Below are 16,908 nucleotides of genomic sequence, written 5' to 3' on the forward strand. Positions count from 1 at the left end.
TCAATAAAATGCCTGACTGATAGCGGAAGGCAGGTTACCTGGTTTAGTGGGAGACGAACTTACTCAAGTGAGAAGACCGGGGATTGGGTTTCAGCCTCGATACTTACTGTTCCTATGACCCTGGGAAGTTAGTTATTGAACTCGATGACGACATGGACTTACCGACTGTTTTACTCACCTGTACCCAGGGCTTATATTCAGCTGATATGACCACATCAGTTATTAAAATATTAAAACGCTTCCGTACAGGCTGGTAAATCATCTTCACCCAATCTGCTGTGTGCCACCCTAACCACCTTTATCCCTCCCCTGGAACCCCAGGATCTCCCCTAATAGTAACCAAAGGACTAATGGAACTCTGGAGACCCTCAGAACCCTGCTTTGGCACTACGGCTGGCACCTCTCCTGATGAGTGACGTCCTACCTGCTGATACACATTGTGAAGGACATGTTGTAAATATCACCCCTTACTCTACCGTAGGATGGGGGGGTGACACCAAATGATACAGTTCACGTGAAAACACTTTGAAAACTGTAAAGGGCTGAATACATATTCATCCTGTCCATAATTCCCAGGAAGGGATCAGAGCCCTGAAGGAAGGGAGGGGCCTATTTCCTAGTTGTAGCTCACCCTCTAGTTAATTGAAGGCTGAGGAAGGACTTAGTGAGGAGGGTTTGAGATGCTCATGAGCTGCCCGAAAAGAGCCCACATAAAAGTTCACGTGGATTGCAGGATGGCAAGAGGGAGCGGTTCTCACAAGCATTCTTAAAGTGACTTGTCTAAATTTCTCCCTGTAGCAGCTTGGGATTCAATTTGCAGCTCTTTGAATCACACACACACTCTAGCGGTGCTCTCCTGGCCAGCCCTATCGCTCACAATTAGAAGCCCATTTCACTCGAGCTTAGCTTCGCAGGTGCCCCCCTAGGTAGGACAAGAGCAGCCAGGGAGTTAAGGGCAGGGGGAGGAGAACAGGCTCACTGGAACGAGGGTTTGCACAATCTGGCATTTATGGAAAATTGGATGTGCTAATGAACCTGAGATCCATCAGGGCTTTCTGAAGGCAGGACTGTCTCTATCAACAGGCCAATTAGCACACAATTATTTTCTCCTGAAAGCTTATCTGAGGCGCTCTTTGAATGCTTGCGCCTGAGTGAGCTGCACTTTCCATTACCTCTGGGGGCCCTCTTTATAACCCGCCAAAGCTGTCTGCCTCTTCTGCAGGGAGAGGCACGGGGTTCTCCACTCCAACCTGCCAGGGACTCTGGGGCTTTCATCACTCGGGGGGAGGGGTCCTCAGCTCATCCCGCTTATCAAGTCAGTGCTCAGGCAATGTCTGCAAGAGGACCCTCTCCAGCTCCCCTTCTCCTTCCCACCTCCTTGCTTCTCTAGGGAAGGCAGAGGTGGCTCAGAGCAGAGGAGCAGGGGAAAGAGCAGTGACTTTGGGATCTAGTAAAACCTGAGTGAGCCTTCCTCACTCGTGGCGCTCTGGCTTGAGTCATTTCCTCTAACAGGAAATGATCAGGGGGGTCATGGTCTTTGTCTCTTCTTCATTCCTGTCCTTGTGCCACAATTAACAAAGTGGAGCTACTCACACCCTTTCAATGACTTACCTAATTGATTATCCTCTTGTAGAACTGACCTTTGGAAATAGCAAAGTAAAGGTCAGAAAATCGCATCAGAGCCGGCCCCAGAATATTGAACAAGATGGTGGTGGCGGGGGCGGGGGTTGGGAAGCAGATGGGTTGGTGGTAGATAGGTAGGCATAGTGGTAGGATAAAGGGGAGGAAAGTGGCTGTGCTATATTTGCCCCCTTGGGGGTCGTCCTACTTCTGCATAAGCTGTGTAGCTTTCTCACCTGTTGCTGGTGAGTGTTCAACTCAGGAGTGGGTGGATAGAAAAGCCAGGGCAGAACTCAGGACAGCATGGTGGCCAGCTTACCTGGAGGTGGGGACAGGCAAATCTCCCAAATGCCACACTCAGCATCCCACTCTGCCCTTCAGCCCATCCCATTCCGAGAGAGGCAGAGTTCCCCAGAATAGCTGGGCTAGTCCTTGGCCATAGCTCTTCTTATAGGAATTTTTGCACCACGTGGATAAAGAAGACTTTACCTTGACATAAGCCTGACTCTGCCTTCCCACTGCAGTTTGACAACTAGCCACTCACCAACTCACTCAATACAGAGACATTATTCAGCACCAAGTGCCCACCTGTGGAGGGAGGTAGGCTCACGTGGAACACCAGGATTATAGAAACATGTTTCCTTGTCTGTAAACTCCTTATGGTCGTGGCTGTGTCTTACTCACTGTGAGTTTTGGATTCTCCTTGAATATGTAATACAGGAATAAATGAGTGAAAGAATAAATGAATGAATCGTAGCCCTGCAGGTTACTAGCTGTGTGACCTTGAAGACATCATTTAACCTATCTGGCCTTGGTTTCCTCATCTGTAATATGGGATAATAATATCTAAAGTGTATACAATTTGTCTTATCCCATGTTCACATTCTGAAGAGAGGGCAGATCACTGAAATACTTTGGATGAACTGGTCTGTTTACACTTGTTTTTTAGGGTGATATTATCTAAATGGGTTTACCTCATTTTAATTTTCTGCAGCCCTTTGACGTGCCCTCACAGGAGGCCCGGGGCTTTGAACTGGAGTCTGAGGACTAAAAAGTCAAAACCCTGTTTCAGCTACTCAGCAGCTCTGTGGTCTTGGGTACTGTAACTCCCAGAACCTTGGTTTCCTTCTTTGAAGAGTGCTAGGAGTGGGATTTGTCTCAGAGTTAGTGGGAAGGTTAAATGGCATGAACTTGGAGGATGAACTTGGAAACTGTGCAGAGGTTTCCTGCCTGTCATGGCCTTGATCCCGTCCCCGATGCATGCTGGGTCTTGCTGCCTCTCATGCACTGTGTCTATTGCTTCCCCTTGGTCTTGGTCTGCAGTTACCTCTTTTTCTCCCAAATCCCCCCTTCCCTCGCATCCCTCCTCATCCTTCAAGACCAATTTATGGATCACCTTCTCCATGAAGCCTTCTCAGACTGCTTTAAGCTACAAGGTTCTCTCCCATCTCTCTCTTTACTGTATTAGTCTGTGTCATACCATCTCTCACTTAATTACTCTCTTCCATGTGTATTTTTTAAGACCAAGTATACTAAATTCTCTTTAAACATGTCACTTACACTTTGGTATTCACCACGGTAACTAGTAGGACGGCAGACAATTACACTACACACTTTCCAGCCCATGGATTGTAGATCATGCTGCCCCTTCTTTTTTTTTTTTTTTTTTTTGGCCGTGCCGTTCAATCCCTGGTTTTAGTTTTCCCCAACCAGGGATTGAACCCGGCCTCTCAGCAGTGAAAACCCAGAGTCCTAACCACTGGACCACCAGGGATGCTGCCCCTTCTTTTCCTCAGAGTACTTTCCCTCCCTTCTCTTCTTGTCCACTTTCTACTCATCTTTAAAGACCAACTCATTTGGTGTCCCCTCTGAAACTCCTTCCCTTGTTTAGAGCTGTGGTTTCCTCAGGGTTCCTCATGGCACTTTGCACCTGCTCGATGTGGATGCGTATCAGTCAGTTGGATAGGTACCTGCCTCCCCCACAGGTTGTAACCTCCTGGAGGACACGCTACACAACTTGTACACCTTTCTGCACACCTCTCCACCCCCCAAAGCCTGGAACAGATTACTCATACATTCTCTAATTTATTGAGTACCTGCTATGTGCCAGGCACCCTGTTGAGTGCTGTTGACAACCTCGTGAGCAAAATAACTACGAGCTTACCTCTGTGGAGCCTTTAGTGTGTGGAGGACCCAAGCTTTAACTAAATACTCGCAGAAAAGGATGGAAAACTGCAAGTTGTGTGCTTGTTGCGGAGCCGAGGTGCCTGGAGCTAGGAGAGAAGGTCAGAGGTCTCAGGGCCAATTTCCTTGAAGAACTCCGAGAAAGGCACTCTATGAATGTTTGCTAAATGGTAGGGAATTGAACAGTGGCTGCCCAATAAATACTCGTTGATTGGTTGATTGATTTTTGGCAAAGCCTCTGGAGATCCTGAGAAGAAAGGGCCTCAGGTCCCCATCATTCTTATTACATAATTATTTCAGTGCATTTAAAGCTCCCCATTTTTCATCTTATACTTTAAACATCAGGGAAAAACCGATAGGCCAACTTTATAATATTTTAAAATGACTGCAGTGTTTTGGAATATTACATAGCTATAAGAGTTTATGTATATTTAATATGCTTATTAAAATATGCAGTAAGCCCATGGCTGATTTTCTCTAAGGACGTCTCAGTGCCGAGGTGGGATTTAAATGTTTAATATTAATAATAATACTCATAACTCACATTTCTCTAGTGCTTTTCATCTTTGGGATCCCTAAAGCCTGTGGGCATCCCATCAAGTGGATGCAGCTGGGTTCGCCAGCGGGCTGACAGCATCCTCGTCTGCCCTCCTTTCTTCCTCTGGGGGAGGAGAAGGGGGAACTCCAACACAAAGGTTCCAGCTTCCACTGCCTATATTGAGTTTCCTCTTCCCAGACTCAAATTCCCTCTGGCTCCCTCTGAAAGGCTTCCAGTTATGTACAACTCCTGCTGCCAGCCCTATACACACTGATACTCCCTGTCTTAGAACAAGGGAAAAAGTGGCTTTATGCTCCTGGGGTAGGGAGATGCATGCCTTTCCTTGGGCTGGTCCAGGACAGGACATAGAGCCTGAGATTGGCTGACCGGAAAAGGGAAGTGCAAAGGGAAGGTCTCAGCTTGTTATATAAACCCACCCCCTGGCCTTCCTTCTCTAGGTCACGGAGACCAGGACCGGTCCCCTGGGCTGCAGCAACTACGACAACCTGGACTCGGTCAGCTCTGTCCTGGTACAGAGTCCGGAGAACAAAGTGCAGTTACTCGGTAAGGTGCCCTGTGGCGTTTTTACACTTTCCATACACGGTAAAAAAACAACAACAACAACTTAGATCACCAAAAGGAAAAAGTCCTGCCTGCCCCCTTTGGCTAAACCCTTCTGAAGACAAGAACTACCACTAGTTCCGGAACTTGTATTTAACAACTTTCCATCATTCTTTTGAGAAAACTTCTGACATGGTTCACTTTACACCTCGACCATTGCTCAAACCACTGGACACCCAAATCCTCCCACCTCCCATCCTTCCCAAGACCTCTGTCACTATCCTACTGCAACAGCACATCCATCATCACACACCTTGATCTCGTTGGCGATCTCCTTTGTTGTCCAAAGAACCCTCTGCTTTATCCTCAGTACACACTGGGGAATAGCTGGCCTTTGCAGAGTGGTTATGCGGTACCGTCTCTAGCTTGACTAAGAGCTACACAAACTGTGGGACCATTGGTTACCCTGAGAGGGTTCCCTGCTTTCTGTTACTAGTCTGCAGTCTTCAATGGGAGATCAAAGCCAGGAGAAGAGTTTGAGAAGAATAGGAGCCTTAACTGGGGACAGAACAGGCAGAAACAGAAAAGCGAAAGGAAAGGGAACGACCCTAGGTCTGGAGGCTGGGAGATAAGGGGAGGCACTCAGCTCCTGCTGTCTGTCCCCCAAGCATCCTGGGGGCAGAGCCATGCAAACTGATTCAGACAGAGCTGTTTGGCAATGGGAAAAGTTCATTCTTCTTAAGGCCTGAGTTGGACTCTGTTTAGGATATTATTGTCTTGGTATTATAAAATCAATAGCCGTCACCCAGGATCTATGATTACAAATTCCAGGCAACCTGAGCCAGACGTAAGCCCTCAATGCTTTAGGCATCAAGAAGCATACAAAAAGGAGGAAAAGACTCCTGTATTTAAAGCCGCCCAATGCAATTGGCATCCCTCTTCTCTTAGGTCCCTGGATGGGCTGGGTTTGTGTCTGGAAATTAGTGATGAGTGAAGTTCAGAGTGTCTGGTGGTTCATTTGGAATAGTTTATGCTATTTAATTTTATAGCCCATCACTCATGCAGACATTGCTCAGGGCACTTATTTTGTAGCAATAGGAAATGTTAGGAGGAGGAGGGAGCTAATGGGGGAGGTGAAAGGAAAGGACTTGGAGAGGGCTGAGTGTTGAAAGCAAGCGTATGTGGACAGCGTGCATGGGGAGGGCTGCTCAAGTGCCACTGTGGGCACATCGTCAAGAAAGGAAGGTTTAGCAGCAGTTCAGAACAGGAGGTAGATCACAAACAAGAACAACAAACATCTACCACGGCTGCAATTCTAAGTTATATTTTGAGGTCTGCCGAGACTGGGTTACATACTTTGGGCTGATTTCCTGCCAAGGACAAGGTCAAGGGTGTGACAATAAAGAGCTGGCAGACATCTGATGAAAGGGGAGCTCATCCCGTCCAGAAGTCCTCACGTCCCTCCCTCTCCTGGCACAGTTTCTCCCAGTGTCCCTGCTGGGAGAGCCTCCTGCAGGTCTGACCTCGAACCGGGCTGGGCTGCAACCAAAGGCATGCCCGTCCTTCATTCACCTCTGGATATGCTTCCAACAGCCGCCCTGTGTGGCTTGAAGCCAACTAGGAGTCTATTCTGCTGCTGGTGAACCAATATCCACCACAGATGGGTAGGAAAACTGAAGCTTGGGGCAACTTAGTGGGTTATATTCAAGACCAGAGGCAGCTAATTAGAAAAGAGAGCTGAGAGACATTCATATCTATCCAGGCTCAACTGAACTTGGGGCATCCATCGCCATCTTGCTTTCACATCGCGTTAAGGGTTAAACCCTGAGATAGGCAGCCAGTCCCAGTTATGCAGTATGACCCAATGGGACAAGGACAGGGTCTGACACCAAGCTGACTTTCCCAGCACTGTGACTTGGGCAGGCCACCATGGTCACTGGGCTGGGATTTCCTCATTATAAGAGCCTCAGTATGACCACAGTGTTGCTTGTAGTTGTATATGGAAAGTGCTTGCTGTAGTGCCTGGCCACTGTGTACCCACAACACCTTGTCCCTACCTCCTAAGCAGGACAGCCTCCTTGGTCATCGGGGCTAAGGTGGGAGGCCCAGGAGGGTCAGCATTCAGAAGTATCCTAGGGGGCCTGCCTCTCATCTCAGAGAAGCTAGAAACAGGATGGCAATTGGAGGCAGAGCAAAAAAGCCCATCAAGCCTTGATTCTTCCCCCACGAGGGCGATAAGCTCTTCCTTTATCTGAAACATCTTCCCGTTTCCATCCTAGAAATGCTGACATGTAGCCAATAAGCCCGTTCATATGATATGCACGCTCTCAATTTGGCTGATGTGAGGGGTTTGACTAAGCCTTGAGCTTTGACGTGCCCCATCTGTCACTGGGACAGCAATAACCCTGTGTCCCAACCAGCTCAGCAGGATCGGGGCCTGGGGTGGCCATTCTTGGGCCCAGGATGCACAAGTCAGCAGAACCGCAGCTGGGGATCCTGCAGCCTTGGGTGTGGGAAACCGAGTACTCCCTGGCCCTGCCCGGCAGTTCCCCGACTCGTCCTTTCCTCAGGCCTGCAGGTGCTACTGCCCGAGTACCTGCGGGAGCGCTTCGTGACCGCTGCGCTCAGCTACATCACGTGCAGCTCTGAGGGCGAGCTCATCTGCAAGGAGAATGACTGTTGGTGCAAGTGCAGCCCCACCTTCCCAGAATGCAACTGTCCTGACGCTGACATCCAGGCCATGGAGGACAGCCTGCTGCAGATCCAGGACTCCTGGGCGACTCACAGCCAGCAGTTTGAGGAGTCAGGTGAGCAGTCAGTCAGCCCAGATTTCCTCCCTGTCAATGGGAGGTGGCTGAGAGGTACGGGATAAGAACCCGGGGCGCTCACCTTGGCTCCTGGCTCAGCCACTTAACTGGCTGGGTGACCTCCAGCAGGTTATATGACCACCCCAAGTCTGAACTCATTTTCTTTTTTTGTATATGCAAACAGACCTAATACCTACCAAAGTGATGCGTTTCAAGGACTTAATAAGCTAAGGTAAATATAATTGAGGCCATAGGCCTTGTCTGTCTTGTTTGCCACAGATTCCACAGTGCCTGCACATAAGGTGCACAGTGAATATTTGTTGAATGAATGAGGCACACGGCATGTTTCTAGGAGGCACCTAGTACATGCTGGTGATTGCTTATTGCAGGTATAACTGATATCAATGTCACCTTGAGACTAAGATTCTTATTCTGTGTTATGGCTTGAATGTTTGCATCCCCACAAATTCATATGTGGAAAATCTGATGCCCAAGGTGATGGTCTTAGGAGGTGGGGACTTTGGGATTTGATTAGGTCATAAGGGCCGAGCCCTCATGAATGGGATCAGTGCTCATATAAAAGAGGCCCCAGAGAGATCCCTTACCTCTTCCAACATGTGAGGACCCAGCAAGAATTTTGGCCCCAGAAGAGGGCCTTCATCAGAACCTGCCAGCAGCCTCCTGATCCTGGACTTCCGGCCTCTGAAAATACATTTCTGTTGTTTATAAGCCACCCAGTCTGTGGTATTTTGTTATAACATCTTGGACAGACCTAACACACTCTATTACTGATCCTTTGTATCACTAACTTTGGTTTAGCCCTGAAGCTCCTCAGTGCCTCCATTTCTTCGTCTGTAAATGGGGGAAAATGATAATAATAGGTGGATGGATGGCTCATATGGAGCAATGTAGATAAAGTATAAAGAACTCTGCATGATATACTCATAGATTTCAATATTAAATGAATAATAGTTATATGGATATATCTCAAAAAAACAATACTGGATAAAACAAAGCAAATGAAAAAGGTTATGTATTATATATACATATTTGTATTTAAATAACATTTATATGTAATACTGTAATAACATATTAAATATAATACATATTTAGTACTATTTATTTGATGTTTAAAACATACTAGCCAATACTTAATATTTTTATGGATATATTTTTAGAAAAAGTTAAAAAATATATGATAGTAATAAAACATTCAAGAGAGTAGTTACATCTAGATAAAGATGGAGGGGGAAGTTTAGGGCCTTCAAGTATATTTGCTTTGCCATATTTCTTTTAAAAAAAATCTGAATTCAATGTGGCGAAATGGCAAACTCTAGGTGGTGGGCACATGGGAGTTTATCTTGTTATTCTCTGTGCTGTTTTGTATACCTAAGTGTTTCATAAAAAGAACTATGCACACACTACTAGATGTTAATGTCATTACTAGGTGTGGTTTTTCCAGTCATCTGGGTGGGGGATGAAGAACCAGGGACCTGAGGAATCAGAATGAGCTGAGGCCCCGGGCATTGCCATCTCAGGTCTTAAACAAGGCATTCAGTTGCTAAGGAGAGTATCATATTCCAACCCCCCAGCTGCATTGGACCAATGGTGGTGGGATGTGTTAGGTAATGCTCGAGTATGTGGGAAAGGACTTTGGGCTTTCAGCACTATGGATTACTGCCAGTGAGTGAAGAAGGACTGTCCAGACCCCCATCAGGAGACGTGATGGCTGCAGGTTCCAAGTAAAAGCAGGTCCATAGACAGAGATCCGAGCGTGAATTCAGAAAACACATTGTGCCCAGGAAGCTCTGAGGAGGACTCAGACTTGCGGTAGGAGCTAAGAACCAGAAAGCACATTGCTTCCGGGTTAGTTTCAAGAAAGAATGGGTGTCTGGCCAAGAGGTAAATCTCAAAAGAGAGGAAAGGTGTCCTAGAGTCAGAGAGCAGGACATGGAGGGAAGAGGCTGGTCTCAGGGACTGAAAGGCTTCTAAGAAGACTTCTGAGCGGGGTGCTCCCTCTTCTGTGTCTGCATTTGCCAGTCTCGTCCGCCCTCACCTTCATGAGTGCCTCACACCTCCCCTAAGGGTGCGGTGGTGTGATTGGAGAAGACTGTGCATGAATTATAAGGCGGTATAAAGGGCAAGAGAGATGCATCCCAAGGTCACTGGCCCCGTGGGTGGTGACAGAGATGTGTTTTGAAATTCAGAAGCATATTAGAAACAGGAAGGATGGGAAAGAATCCATATGTTAAGGTATGTCAATCATCTCTGAATAAGGCTGTTCGAAAAGAAAGAAATAAAAGGGCCCGGGAGGGTGGATGTGAAGCCTCCTTTCTCATACAGTGACTGAAGGGCGGGCTGGGTCTGGGGTGAGGGGGGAGGTCCTCCTGATGGGCACCCATCCAGGTGCCCCTCAGCTCAGCTCTCGTGTTCTTACCCGCAGAGGAATTCCAGGCCCTGCTGAAGCGGCTGCCGGACGACAGGTTCCTGAACTCCACAGCCATCTCCCAGTTCTGGGCCATGGACACCAGCCTCCAGCATCGCTACCAGCAGCTGGGAGCCAGCTTGAAAGTGCTGTTCAAGAAGACCCATCGGATCGTCCGCCGGCTCTTCAACCTCTGCAAGCGTTGCCACCGGCAGCCCCGCTTCCGCCTGCCCAAGGAGAGGTGAGCACCCCAGATGCCCGAGCCAGAGCACGTCACCCATGACAGCCGCTGAGGCCGGGCAGGACCCCTGTCCAACACAGCAGAGCTGGGAATGCTGACGCACACACGGCCTGTTAGAGTCTCCTATTATCTTGACATACCTGCGTGTCATTCTCAGTTATGAGTTGTATCTGAAGTGAGAGAGAGAGAGAAAAAAAAAAACAGAGAGGCTAATTTTACTTTTATGTAAATTATAGTCGATTCGAATGTTATTCTAATAATACTCTAATTCTCACTCATTTCTATTTTAGTAAGTCTTTCAGGAAAGAAAAGGGTGGAGTTAAAGCTTTTAGACCGATTGCGTACGATGAGAAACACACACAATAGATTGTTTCCAACAAGTGACTCTGCTCTGAGTCATAGGAGGGAAGCGAGCTGAGGGCCTGTGCCCTTGGGAACAGAGTGGGGCTGGATTGTCACAGGCCCTCATGCATCCATCCGCTCATTCACACGTGCATCCAACAAGCCTTTATTAAGTCCACCTCGCATGTCCTAGTATTAAGCAGTGAGGGATATTTGTTAATTGAGAAGATATAATAAATATACAGGAACATCAAAATTATAAAATTATTATGTGGCAGCCACTTAAAAGCATGTTCGTGGACCATAAATCAAAGGCATGGTCTAATAATAGTAAAGGTCAGAGAGAAAAGCCACCCAGGAGAAGGACCTCTTGGCCAGATTGTGTGGGAGGAAATGGAAGTGGGATGGTATGTGTGAGCCAGAGCATTCCAGGAGGGGGCGCTGCCCTCACGGCAACCCAGGGGTGCACTTCTAACTGAGGCACAGGTAACGAGGGACATATGAGTGAGAGGACAGACCAGCAAGGGCATTTGAGAAAGGTTCATTTTTTTTTTTTTTTTTTTTCCCCAACACATAGTTAGGAAATGCTTACCAGGCACCAGGAACAATCCTAGTTTCTGAGAATATATTGGGGACTAATGCAGGGTCCCTGCTTTCACGGCATATGCAGGGAAGCCATCTCTGAACAGGTCAACAATAAATAAACAATCCACCTTGATAATGAACATTGCTGTGAATCACATCAAAGCAGGGTGATGTGACAGAGAGGGACTGGGCGGTGCTTTGGACAGGGGAGTAGCTGAAGACCTCTTTGAGGAGGTATCATAAGAGCTGAAGTCTAAACCTTAAGAGGGAGCCAGCCATAGAAAAGTCCTATCCTTGGTGGGAGGTTTCTAGAAAGGACAGAGACTGTGAAGGGGGAAAGAGGTTGGCATGACATTGGAAAGTTTGGAGAGCCAGTTGTTGGAAGATCTTATTTAAGAGGCTGAAAACTAGATTGGGTACGAAAGGCACTGCAGATCTTCTGTAGGCTTTTGAATAAGGGAATGAGGTGGTACTTTGGAGGGAGGAAGTAACTTGTTTGGTTATCCCAAAGTGGTAAAGTAGGGTTTCTGTCATTCAGAGAACCTGGGGCTTTTATCTTCCTTATCGCCTATTAGTCAAATCTCCTGCCACCCTCAGGGAAGCAGCAGTGTGTGGCTTCCTATGACTCTTGCTTCATTTTTATCCCCCCTCCCAAAGGTCTTTGTCCTACTGGTGGAACCGTATCCAGTCCTTCCTCTACTGTGGAGAGAGCACCTTCCCTGGCACCTTCCTGGAACAGAGCCACAGCTGCACCTGCCCCTACGACCAGTCCTCCTGCCAGGGCCCCATCCCTTGTGCCTTGGGCGAAGGGCCCGCCTGTGCCCACTGTGCCCCAGACAACAGCACACGCTGTGGGAGCTGCAACCCAGGCTACGTGCTCGCCCAGGGCTTGTGCCGCCCCGAGGTGGCCGAGTCGCTGGAGAACTTTCTGGGGCTGGAGACAGACCTGCAGGACCTGGAGCTGAAGTACCTGCTGCAGAAGTGGGACAGCCGCATCGAGGTGCACTCCATCTTCATCAGCAATGACATGCGCCTGGGCAGCTGGTTCGACCCTTCCTGGAGGAAACGCATGCTGCTCACCCTGAAGAGCAACAAGTACAAGCCCGGGCTGGTGCACGTGATGCTGGCCCTGTCCCTGCAGATCTGCCTCACCAAGAACAGCACCCTGGAGCCTGTCATGGCCATCTACGTCAACCCCTTTGGGGGCAGCCACTCTGAGAGCTGGTTCATGCCCGTGAACGAGGGCAATTTCCCAGACTGGGAAAGGACTAATGTGGATGCTGCTGCCCAGTGCCAAAACTGGACTATTACTTTGGGCAACAGGTGGAAGACCTTCTTTGAGACAGTCCATGTTTACCTACGGAGCCGAATCAAGTCCCTGGACGACAGCTCCAATGAGACGATCTACTACGAGCCTCTGGAGATGACCGATCCCTCCAAGAACTTGGGCTACATGAAAATCAACACGTTGCAGGTCTTTGGCTACAGCCTGCCCTTTGACCCGGATGCCATCCGGGACTTAATTCTCCAGTTAGACTACCCGTATACTCAAGGTTCCCAGGACTCTGCCCTCTTGCAGCTCATCGAACTTAGGGACCGGGTCAACCAGCTTTCCCCACCTGGCAAGGTGCGGCTTGACCTTTTCTCCTGCTTGCTCCGGCATCGGCTCAAACTGGCCAACAATGAGGTGGGCAGGATCCAGTCGTCTCTGAGGGCTTTCAACTCGAAGCTGCCAAACCCTGTGGAGTATGAGACAGGCAAACTCTGTAGCTAATGGGGGACCCACTCCAGTGCCGGGCAGGGAGGGGATCCATGAATCCGGGGTGCAAAGATCTAAGCCCTCACCTTAGTGCCAACGGGGTGTTCCCTTAAGACTGCACCCAGCAGATGGGACTCGGGGCTTGAACTGAAGCAGGCAGGAGAGAAGGAAACAGCCGCTGCACACACTCACCACGCGTGTGCACACGCGCGCACACTCACAAGGGGAGGCGAGCACTCAGCAGCCTTGTATCTGTGAAGCGGGTGCTTTCTCATGAATGCAGTTGAAGGAGAGGGAGCCAGGGAGAGCTTCAGCAAAGGAACCAGCCCAACTGTGCAACACACACATTCTTAAAAGTGATTCTTAGCATTCAGGAAAGCAAGAGGGAACAACAATGGGAGAGGTGGCAGCACCGCCTCCCCCGCTGTGGAGTCACTTTTGTATTCTTTTTAGCCAGATTTCTTAAATGGCGTTGTTTCATGATTCCCCACAGTGGTTCTTACTTTTCGTTCGCTGCCTCCTCTGAGCCCTCCAGACACAGACCGTTCCTCAGGCCAGCTCCCTTGGGGAAACAGGAAGCGACACCCACGGAGGACCACTCAGGGCAGCCAGGCAGCCCTGCTGCCCTCCCTCTCCCTCGGCCCCCTTGCTTCCTTGGCCTCCCCAGTGTCAGGGCCTGGCTGGCTCCACGTTCCCCTTGTGGTCCAGCCAGAGCTCCTCTCCCAACAGCATCTGTTCTGTCCAAGAAAGCAGCTCTGTCAAGTTAAGAGACAATGTATAGGGAAATGTTCTTTTTAAAAAACAAAAAAAACAAAAAATATTTATTTTGTGATTGTTTTTCTTGTCAATCTGCTCCAGCCACATGAACGTATGAGTAAAAACTTGCCTGGTTTAATATATATATGTTTTAAAAAGGCTGTTTTTTAGGGGAAAAAAATGAGAGAGAAAAGAGAGGGGAAAAAAGAGTATAGTTCCCTGGGCTGCCTGGATTTTTAAAAATTGGGTGTGCATGGATGGAGGATATTGCTATGTAGGAGGCTGGTTGATCTGTGTACACACAGGTGCATGCGTGTCTGGCTTGAATGTGTGTGCGTGTGTGTGTGTGTGTGAGAGAGAGAGAGAGAGAGAGAGAGGGAAGGAGGGAGGGAGGGAGAGAGAGGGAGAGAGAGAGAGAGAAATTGACATTAAATAAAGAATGGAGTGAGGCGAAACTCTTTCCAGAGAGTTACCTGGCTTGCCCACCTCCTTTTTTCCCAGGTGTGGGGGCTAACACAGGTCTGACAACCAGGATAGGCCACTATCAGGAGAGTAGTAGAGAAGTTCTTGCTTTCCAGGAGAACTGTAGCCTCTGTGCCTAGGGCAAACGCCTGCTAACAGGGGTTTCTCTTTGCCTGCACTGCTGTGGACATCAGGAGAATTTTTCATCTTCTGCATCTTATGGTCTGGGATTGCCTTTGAGGAAATTGGGAACCATGCAGACATGGCCTTGGTTTTCTCCATTCTGTCTGATTACTACTTTCCCAGCCTAAAAGTCAGGTTTGACATAAGCCACACGGAACAATGCATCATTCTCCCTTAGTGCCTCCCCCAGGTGGTATGAGAAGCATTTTATAGCAGATCTTTTGGAGAACCAATTCTCTGTCTGTTCTCCACATGATCCAAGTACAATGTGTAGGCATGACAACCCCCATTTTATTCAGGCGAAAGTCACCATGTAAATACTAAGTACCTCATTCCTTACCTGTGGTACATCTTGGTTGGTACAAAATGAACTGGGAGACAGAAAGGATGGTCATGTCTCTCTGCCCAGAGCCATCTTCGTTTATTTTTGCAAAGAGAGGAATTCAGCAGTCTATTACTGTACCATCGATCCAGGAGGACCTGAAATCCTTGGTAGATAAACAGCCTAGGGCGTTTCTTTCTTCACAACTCCCCTGAAGGCTTCTAATGTAGAAATACAGAGTGGTGGAATGATTTAGGGATGAACACAGGTATTGGCTGCCTATTTCTGGTTCAGCTGCTGCTTACTTTGGGGAGTTTATGTCAAGCTCCTCGTCTGTGGAAGATGGAACCAACAGATATCATTTTCATCAGTGGGGGTGTTGATGGGCCAAAGGAGTGTGCATTTGTTGGGAAAGGGGTTGCAACTGGTAGGAAGGCTTTGATACCTTCCCAGGATGGGGTTTGAGAGGTGTAAGGCAGATAGGAGAGTCCGATTGTAGCATTCTGAGTGCGCATATCTATATGCTTTAGGAGTGGGTGGGCAGAGGCTTTCACCCACAAATTAAAGGCACACCGTGCACAGCAATATTCAGAGTGGGGAGGAGAGCAATTGAGAAAGCGTTGTGCACAAAATCAGCAGCTGCATCCTCTGTAGCATGAAGGTGATTGTCCCAGTGGGGACTGAGTCAGTACACGAGGGCGCACATCCCACCTGAGCTAGTCCCACAGCTGAGGGGTGGGAAACCTCAGCTGTCAGTCTCTGAATCAGAGAGCGGACGGCGGGGGGGGGGGGAAGCCCACCTATAGAGTTATTAGGAAGGATGCTGCATCTCCTTACCTCAGACTCCTTGTCTTAGGAAGGCTCTGGGAAGATGCTGGTATGATATGGTTTTAGAAATATATGCATCTAGTTACAAAGATTTCCACTTCTTGCCTGCTGGAAGGTTTAAACCATGAAGCTGAGTGTATCAACTCCATCTAAAAGTACTATTACACGTTGGTAAATATTTAGGAGTGCCCTTCTGAGCCCAGAAGCAAGCACCATATTGATAGAGGGTCTAAAAGACATTAATAATTAATTACAGTAGTAGACATGTTTATATTTGACCTACTTACCTGATATCTGTGACAGATGTCTGACTCCTCCGTTCCAAGGCAGTGATGGGGTATCTGGTGTAGAAGAGCTTGGATCAAAGCAGCAGACCAAAGACTTGGCTTCCACAAGGCAGGTGGAGGAAGTCGAGGGGGGGCGGGTAAAGGATGGGCAGGATTTCTTAAGAGGCTTTTAAAAGCTTGAAACCATGAATTCAGCATGAGTTTCTCAGAAAGCTAGGCTGAGAAATGCCATAAGGAAAGGCTGTCCCCAAATGATTGCCTTAAGAGTCTATAATAATCAGAAGATGTGAGTTATCTTTTCTCAGACATGGTTGCAAATCAAGAATTGTCATTAATTAATTAGTACTAGGTTTGTCAATGTTGGTGAACTCATCGTGGAATTAAGAGCCAAATCACAATTCAGTTACTAGATATAACAATCGGAAATTCAAGCATCAATTGTAACCCCAAAGAACTAATATATCAAATGCTAATCTGCCCTAATGTTCGAGACTAATACCTCTAACACTAAATGATACATTTAACACCTGCTGCTGATAATATAATGCATACTCGTGCATGCATAGCCAAAAACAGAAATGAAGATTGCTTCAAATACTGGATATCAGGAATAGTTCAGATCCGGTTCCTGGCTTCTTTTCACAAATACGAAAATAGTGGTCATGATGGGCAGAGCTACCTTACGAGTGGTTGGAATACATCGCCTACATGTTGTCCTGCCCCCAAAAATCACCTCCAATGTCTGTAATTTCACCATGTAAGTCTGTTCTCTTGCATATAAAAGAGATCTTTTTGCCATTATATTTTGTATGAAAATTAAAATGCCCTTAGGAAGAAATAAGTCTTAGAAGTTTAGCCCTCAGGCAAAATAGAGGATTAGATTTTTGGAGTTGGAAGTTTTTTAGAGGTCGTCCTGTCTACTGATTTCTGACATGAGGAAAAGGTGAAAGAACTTTCCCAAGGTTGTATCTATTAGCAGGGCTAGGAATAGCAGTCTAATCTGCTTCC

General features: G+C 47.8%; 1 protein-coding gene and 2 long non-coding RNA genes across 3 annotated transcripts in view; 1 reads left to right on the forward strand and 2 right to left on the reverse strand.

Annotated features, from left to right (window-relative positions):
• BRINP2 (BMP/retinoic acid inducible neural specific 2) overlaps window positions 1-14,165 on the forward strand; it is a 117,595-nt gene extending 103,430 nt beyond the window's left edge. The window contains exons 5-8 of the mRNA XM_032614638.1: window positions 4,801-4,906; window positions 7,474-7,710; window positions 10,154-10,376; window positions 11,961-14,165. Coding sequence (XP_032470529.1) covers window positions 4,801-4,906; window positions 7,474-7,710; window positions 10,154-10,376; window positions 11,961-13,077 — 1,683 coding nt within the window. The 3' untranslated portion in view covers window positions 13,078-14,165. The remainder of the gene's footprint in view (window positions 1-4,800; window positions 4,907-7,473; window positions 7,711-10,153; window positions 10,377-11,960) is intronic.
• Window positions 10,378-13,060, reverse strand: LOC116744625. Its single transcript, XR_004347103.1, has 3 exons — window positions 12,923-13,060; window positions 12,274-12,384; window positions 10,378-10,546 (listed from the first exon to the last, which is right to left on the reverse strand). It is a non-coding gene; the product is annotated as an uncharacterized LOC116744625 (long non-coding RNA).
• A 336-nt stretch (window positions 14,166-14,501) lies between the features above and the next one.
• LOC116744619 lies at window positions 14,502-16,616 on the reverse strand. Its single transcript, XR_004347102.1, has 3 exons — window positions 15,901-16,616; window positions 15,623-15,721; window positions 14,502-15,006 (listed from the first exon to the last, which is right to left on the reverse strand). It is a non-coding gene; the product is annotated as an uncharacterized LOC116744619 (long non-coding RNA).
• Between the last annotated feature and the right edge of the window lie 292 nt (window positions 16,617-16,908).

This window comes from Phocoena sinus, chromosome 1 (genome assembly GCF_008692025.1).
Source record: "Phocoena sinus isolate mPhoSin1 chromosome 1, mPhoSin1.pri, whole genome shotgun sequence".
In the NCBI taxonomy this organism is placed as follows: Eukaryota; Metazoa; Chordata; class Mammalia; order Artiodactyla; family Phocoenidae; genus Phocoena; species Phocoena sinus.